This window comes from Myotis davidii, unplaced genomic scaffold (assembly GCF_000327345.1).
Source record: "Myotis davidii unplaced genomic scaffold, ASM32734v1 scaffold2383, whole genome shotgun sequence".
NCBI classification, from domain to species: domain Eukaryota; kingdom Metazoa; phylum Chordata; class Mammalia; order Chiroptera; family Vespertilionidae; genus Myotis; species Myotis davidii.
In genome coordinates, this window is record NW_006294078.1 from 21,684 (window position 1) to 29,220 (window position 7,537).

The window sequence follows — 7,537 nt, forward strand, 5'->3', positions numbered from 1 at the left end:
AGTTGTAGAACTTCCACTCAGCCAGCCTTCCTGTGGTTCTGGATGATGTCCGTTCTGTCTTTTAGTTGTATTTTTGAAATGGTTGTTCGAGTCAGCAAACTCCGGCGTTAACCTATGCCGCCATCTTGGTTTCTATCGAATTCCTCCTTTTGACATGTTTTATTTTTGAAGCTTCGTAGACTGTGGGCAGTGCTAAACCTAAATGTAGAGTGCTGGTGGACTTACAGTAACTCTGGAGCCTGTAGAGAAACAATTAAGCTTCCTGGGAGGCTTAATGTCATTCTCTTGCAGTCAGGGATCTGTATTAATGGAAAGTCATTGAAAAATTCAGTCCAATAGACTTAATTTTCCCTTAAAAATAAATAAAAGATCCCTTATGAGTACTAATAGGAACCTTTCCCACCAAAGAGATGAAACTGTAAGAGAAAGTGGTTCATAAAGGGTATTGTGCTAAGTAAAATAATTTAGTCAGAGAAAGACAAATATGATTTCACTTATTTGTGGAATCAAAACAACAAAATAACCAAGCAAACAAAATAGACTCATAGATACAGAGAACAGACTGGTGGTTGCCAGAGGGGAGGAGGGCTGAGGGACTGGGTGAAAAAATTGATTAAAAAGCATAAATTGGATTGACAAAATAGTCACAGAGATGAAAATTACACCAGAGGGAATCTATGCTAATAAAAGCCTAGATGGCCTCGCGCCCTCATGCGACATCCTCATGTCATCACAAGATGGCCGCCCCCATGTCATCATAAGATGACCACCACAAGATGGCCGGCAGGGGAGGGCAGTTGTGGGTGATCAGGCCAGCAGGGAAGGGCAGTTGGGTGGGATTGGGCTGGCAGGGGAGCAGTTACTGGCAGGCAGAAGCAGTTAGTGGCAATCAGGCAGGCAGTCAGGCGAGTGGTTAGGAGCCAGCAGTCCCAGATTGGAGAGGGTGCAGGCTGGGCTGAGGGACAATACCTCCCCCCGTGCATGAATTTCATGCACTGGGCCTCTAGTATAGTCAATAATAATGTAATAACTATATATGGTATGAAGTGAATACTGGGAATATCAGGGGAGCACTTTTAAAGCACATGACTGTCTAACCATTATGCTGTACACCTGAAAATAATACAAAATAATATTGAATGTAAACTGTATTAGATATAGGGGTATATTCCTCCATGATATCCTTATCCAGCTGAGCAAGCAGGAGTTAACATCATGAGGCTGAATATTGCACCAGCCAGCAAAGTTGATCTCTTTTCCCTAGGCCCACCAGAAAGGTAAATACCCCAATACTGAAGGAAGCAGACTCATCCCAAAGGTCACCCTCAATCTCTATGTTTTGTGTAGGAAACCCAGAATAAACACATCTGGGAACTTTAAGACCAGAGAGCCCTATTGGCTCCACAGAAGTCAAGTCAATACCCTAGCAGGGAGAGAAATTGCTTCACTCACCATCAAACCTCCAACCCCAGGCAAGGAAGGGAGGGGAATGCTCATGTGACCTGTGCTGAAATAGGGAAGGAAGGGAAATGTGAGATGGGACTGGGAGTCAAGTGAGAGATATAGGGAAGGAAGGGAAGTGAGCAGGCACAGACACTGGCAGCCATCAGGAGTTCGAGCCTCTTTGACAGCAGGAGGCAGGAAGAAAGGACAGAAGTGGCTCTGGCTATGATGGGGTTCTTGCTGGGTCTGCTGTTCCTGGGCCACCTAATGATGGTCACCTATGGTAAGGCATAAAATTGTGGCCTGGATGCCACTGCTGGCATGGGCAAAAGACTGGGGTGTGGGCGGTGGCATTGAATGCCGACTGAGGAAAGACTATTTCTGCTGAGCAGGAGTTTCTCAGCCAGTACTGCAGACTCTCTCAGCTTTGGTAAGAAGAGAGGGAGGTAGTTGAAGGCTGGTGAAGGATCCAGGAGGTAAAGAAATGGAAAGTATCCACATACTTTTATGGTTCTTGTTTTTATCTCTGGGACATTCAGAAGGTACCTAATGCTTCCCAAATCCCTCCACCATCTGCTGTCTTTCAACTGAAATTCTACCATTATAACTTCAGGCTTTGATCCCTGTTAATACACATATCTCCCAAAGAAGGAATGTTGTTGAAGAGCTACATAGGACCTTAAAAGTAATCTTGAGTATCCTTCACTGTTATCTGTTCACATACTTCCAGTGACTGCTAGTTCACTACTTTTCCAGGCCATCTTGTTTATTCAGGGGAATCTCCAACTGTTAGAAAGTTATTCCTGATATTGAACTAAATCCACTTCCCTGTGACTTCTCTCCAAATGTCCCAGCACTGTTTCATGGATACACACAGATCATATCTGCTTCCTCTATACTGTGACAGCCCTTAACATTTATGAGAATGAACATCATGTCCCCTTGACCCATCTCTTATTCAAGCTAAACAACCCCACATCCTTCAACTTGTCTTCACAGAACTTAGTTTCTTACCACCTTCTTGGGTAACTCACTTCCCTGTCAAGATGGCCAAGACTGTCTGGGGTATTAATGGGAAATTAATGTTGGACACATATTCCTAAAGAGGTCTGACCATAGCATAGTAGCATTATTTCCTTGGGTCTTCTTCCATCTTTATATCCATGAGAATTGAGATAGTCTGTTAAGAAAATAAGACTAATAACTAAATCCAACCTATGGTAGGTCAAAGGGGTTCTTGCTGCACCCCTGCTTCTTTCATATTCTTAGATATAAAGGTTGGATGGTATTAGCTTTGTGTCCTTTGTATGGTCAGAAAGAATCCAGCTTACCATAGCTGACTCAGTTAGGTTATCTTATCCTGGGGCTCTATGATCCATCAAATTCTAGAACTTCAAGCTAGAATTAAGTCACCTAAAACGGAAAAGCATTGGTGGCAGAATTAATGTTCCTATAAATAGTGTTCTTTCTAGAACTACAATATTTTCATTTTCTAACACCTTTTATAGCGCACTTCCCTACCTTTCTTCAAATGTGTTGGTTTGAGGTGGAACTTATAAAGGCAGGGCTGGGGCTCATGGAAACATTTTTTTAAAGTTAAATTTAAATCATGTGTGGGCATGCACATGAGAGCTCATATGTTTATTGTGTCATCCCCAGACTCTGAGGTCCTCCAAACCTTGGAGCAGGACTTTCATTTGAGTGTAGAGTTTTACAGTATAAGACCTGAGATTCAGGACATACTGAATGGCCAATAATGCCTTTCTCTCCCTGAATCTTAGTGTACCCAGCTCATTTGTACAGTGAGGGGATCATGTTAGCTGGCCTCAAAGGGCCCTGCCAACTGGACAGCTCTTTAAGACTATTTGGTTTCACTTCTGAAAAGCCTCTAGGGGCCTTAATCAGCTATTAAGCTTAAGACACATGTTGAAATAGTTATAATAAAAATAAATAATAATATTTGAATTTTATGAACATTATAAAATTTTATAAACATTTATTATCTAAGTTAATACTCTATCTAGGAGGCAACACAAAAAAGGAAGAGTGGCCAGACATAGGAATGTGGGGTTATGGGAAGATCTCACCATCTGTGTAATGGTAGGAGGAACAAGATTCAAAAAGGGATCCACACTGAATTCTGTAAAGGGGTCCACACCCAGAAAATTAGGCCTTTCCTTTCTTTAAGGTCATTACACAGGCTCGAGACTTTTTTCCCCTAAGTCCAGGTCCTGGACTAGAATGGGCCCCGTATTCTTCCCTCTTTCTAAAGTTAAACCCTTTTCCAACAAGCCTCTTGAGTCAATGCTCATCCCTGGTATTTCTCTTGAAGGGAGCTACTATTTGAATACAATTCAATTTTTTCCCAAGGGAAAAGAACAAGGCTCTAAAGTTCTAGGAAAATATTTTTATAAAGTAGCCAACAGGTGGGAGAATTCTTTTCCAGGCAGTCAGGGGATATTATCCAATCATAGGATAACATCCCTTTAAGCCATGCTAAGTAGGCCCAGGTAAGGGGGTTGCTGGCTTTAGCCACAACTGAAGCCAGAAACCCCTTAATAAGTTTAATAAGTTAAGAAGGTAAGAAGGCAGTAGCTTCTGAAAGCCTTTATTCTAGGCCTTGAGGCCAAGATCTGTTCCTGCTATCTGTGTCACTTCAGATAATTATCTTTCTCTCTCTGAGCCTCAGCCTTGCCCATATGTATTATGAGGGAATGCGACTAAGTGATTTATAAAAGCCCTTAGATGTATGCAGTTCTAGAAATCTCTAAAACACTATCTTGCCTGGTTCCCCAAAACCTGTTGTACTAAGTACCTAACCATTTGGTGGTTTTCATGGCTCTATAATGTGTAGAGCATCCACTCAAGTATTGAGGCTTTCCTGAAATAGATTTTCCCTAACCAATCTTCCAGGAAAGTCAGGAAAATTGGTTAATTTTGCCAACAATTCACATTGACTACCATGCCAGCCCTGTTTTTGGAGGCAGAGGCTACTGTGTGCTTTTTGGCTACCCTGCAAACCAGGGATGGCCTATTACCTGCCCATAATTTGGTGGGTTCCATCAGGCTGTGAAGGGTGACTTCCTTGCCTGCTCATGCCTTAACTTCACTTTTAGGTCATTATTAAAGCTGACTATGATCCAATCTAATTGACCTATCCACCTTAGGGAAAACATAGTGAAGATTTCTGTAGGATAAGAAGAATCAAGACCAATATGAGAAGTTTCCCTTGAAACATAGGACAGAACTGGCATTTATCCAACACCTACTGAATGCCAACCACTATTCTAGGTGCTTTAACATCTATGAGCTCATTTTATCTTCATAGTAATCCTCTGTGTAAGGTTTATTATCACCTGCGTTTTATTGATAAAGCTCAGACAGGTTTAGCAATTTACCATATATCGGTCACACAGACAGATATATGGTAGAGCAGACCTTGGATTTATATTGGTGTTATTATTCTTACTCATCATGCAGCCTTTCACTACCCTCCTGAATTTACTAGGCACTCCTACTCAATGTTTTTTTAGGTTCTCTGAGTACCACAGGGATTGTTGGAATGTGTAAGTCAATGCTATTGAGGTTACCTTCACTTTGTAAATAAAAGTACTTGAGAAATAGTAAAAAGTTACCTTTCCTGTGATGCCCTGTGCCTACTATATACTTTCTCTTTATTCTACTACTGAACAAGTAGGAAGAAGAGGAGAAAAGAACACTAAAAATAAGGAGGACAAAGAGGATAAAGATGAAAGGATGGGTGGAAGAAAGGAGAGGGGAAGAAAAAAGTGAAAATGGAATAATATGAGATTATTAGAAGTCTGGTTATGAACTCTGTCCCATAACCCTATTCTGAGACCCAATACTAAAAATGACTTCCAGGACTGGGAAATTGGGACTGGCTGTCCTTGTTCTTGACAAAACAGAGTGATCTATGTGAGAATCCCCAGCAAGTTCCCAGAGAGGATAATGTGAGCCAGGCCTTGTAGTTTCCCCAAGGTTAGAGGGAAGACATACATATGCTTAGACAAAGGCATTTTCAGCTGCTCTAGATGTCCTCAGAGCAGAATTATGCTCTGTTCCCCAGGAGAGGAGTATGAGAATGATTTTAGGAAAAAGGAAGGGAGATTTGGCACAACTGGAGGAAGATTAGTAGAAAAGAGCCACCCTAGCTCCCAGGTGGGTGTGCCATCTATGTCTGTATTCTTCCTCTGTTGCCCAGCTTCAGGCCGTCCCATCCTTGAAGCGCCTGAGAGTGTGACAGGACCTTGGAAAGGGGATGTGAATATTCCTTGCACCTTTGCTCCTCTGAAAGGCTACACCCAAGTCTTGGTAAAGTGGCTGGTACGACGTGACTCAAACCCAATCACCATCTTCCTACGTGACTCCTCTGGAGATCATATCCAGCAAGCAAAGTACCGGGGCCGCCTGCACATTAACCGTGAGGTTCTAGGAGATGTGTCCCTCCAACTAAAGACCCTGGAGATGGATGACCGGAGCCACTACACTTGTGAAGTCACTTGGCAGACTCCTAATGGCAACCAAGTGGTGAGAGATAAGATCATTGAGCTTCGCGTCCAGAAACGTGAGTCACTGAGGGGGTAGGAAAGTACTGATAGGCAACAACTCAATAGAGGACTATAATCTTAGGAAACCCTGAGAAACCCAGAGACATTTGTTCTAATCAGAGAAAGTGTACAGGCAAAGTATCCACAGGAATACTTTCATGGCATAATTTGAAAAATGTTGGGAAGGATTCTTGGCCTTCAAATCTCTATCCCTTGAGTGTCATAAAAAGTCTTGCATCCATAGCTTTGTTGTCCTCTTTGGGCTCTGGGTCTTAAAACTCATAAAAATGAGGATATCTTATCAGGATATTAGATATTTAATTGATGCTGACAGAGAAGCTCTGGGGACAGGGATGCAAGGGTCAGCTAAGATGAGTTTTGTTGACTTGATAATTTTACAAATATCTCCTGTAATTCAAAGGCTAAATAATCCCAAAACTTCTAGAGCTTAAAAAAAAGCTATATTATCTTTTTACAGTCAGTTGATTTTTAACTCCAGGTAGTCCAAAACCCAGATAATACAAAACAGCACCTAATCTTCTAAAGGAAGGTATTTTTATTTACATTGTCCTGTTTGCTTCTTTCTTCCAAAGTCAGGACCCCCTTTTAGTTCCCTTTGCAGATATGTACATATCCCTATACCCTGAAAATATGTTTCAGTTTTGTGTTCCCATATTCTTGTAACTTACCAGAGCCTCTTCTCTTGTCTTCCCTTTGCAGTCCCTGTTTCCAAGCCCACAGTGACAACTGGCAATGGCTATGGCTTCACAGTGCTCCAGGGAATGAGTATTAGCCTTCAATGCCAGGCTCAGGGTTCTCCTCCCATCAGTTACGTTTGGTACAAGGAACAGACTAACAACTCAGAACCCATCAAAGTAGCATCCTTGAGTACCTTACTTTTCAAGGCTGCAGTGTTGGCTGATTCAGGCTCCTATTTCTGTACTGCTAAGGGCCGAGTAGGCTCTGAGCAATGCAGCAACATTGTGAAGTTTGTGGTCAAAGGTGAGCAACCCTCTCTCTTGATTGATGTGTGTGTGTGGGGGGGGGGGGGGGGGGCTGGAGGGGTATTGGGTTGTAAAATCACAAAGAAAGAAAAATTTTGGACTGGGGGAAATAGGGCAGGAGATAATACTTGTCCTGCTGTAGGTTAAATAAAGATGGTAAAGGGGAGTGTGACATTTACTAGATACGTAGTTTCTTTCAATTTTCCTCCCTTTTCCTAAAGCCAACTATAAGTTCTAGTTCAGGTGTCAATGAAGACTAACTCTGGTTAAGCAAGGTCTGGCTATTTCTTACAACATTATCCTGGGAATACTACAAACTGTGTACATAAAGACTGTAGGGCCCTAGTTGGTTTGGCTCAGTGGATAGAACGTTGACCTACGGACTGAAGGGTCCCGGGTTTGATTCCAGTCAAGGGCACATGCCTGGGATGTGGGCTCGATCCCCAGTAGGGGACATGCAGGAGACAGCCAGTCAATGATTCTCTCTTATCATTGATGTTTCTATCTCTCTCTCCCTCTCCC

At 42.4% G+C, this 7,537-nt stretch overlaps 1 protein-coding gene across 2 annotated transcripts in view; it reads left to right on the top strand.

The window, feature by feature from the left end:
- The first annotated feature begins 1,561 nt into the window (after nt 1–1,561).
- The window catches only part of VSIG4 (V-set and immunoglobulin domain containing 4), a 27,385-nt gene continuing 21,409 nt past the window's right edge, over nt 1,562–7,537 (top strand). The window contains exons 1-3 of one of the 2 annotated variants that reach the window (XM_015566816.1): nt 1,562–1,726; nt 5,666–6,028; nt 6,732–7,013. In XM_015566816.1, coding sequence (XP_015422302.1) covers nt 1,669–1,726; nt 5,666–6,028; nt 6,732–7,013 — 703 coding nt within the window. In that variant the 5' untranslated portion in view covers nt 1,562–1,668. The remainder of the gene's footprint in view (nt 1,727–5,665; nt 6,029–6,731; nt 7,014–7,537) is intronic. The other variant, XM_006768138.2, reaches the window with a different exon arrangement.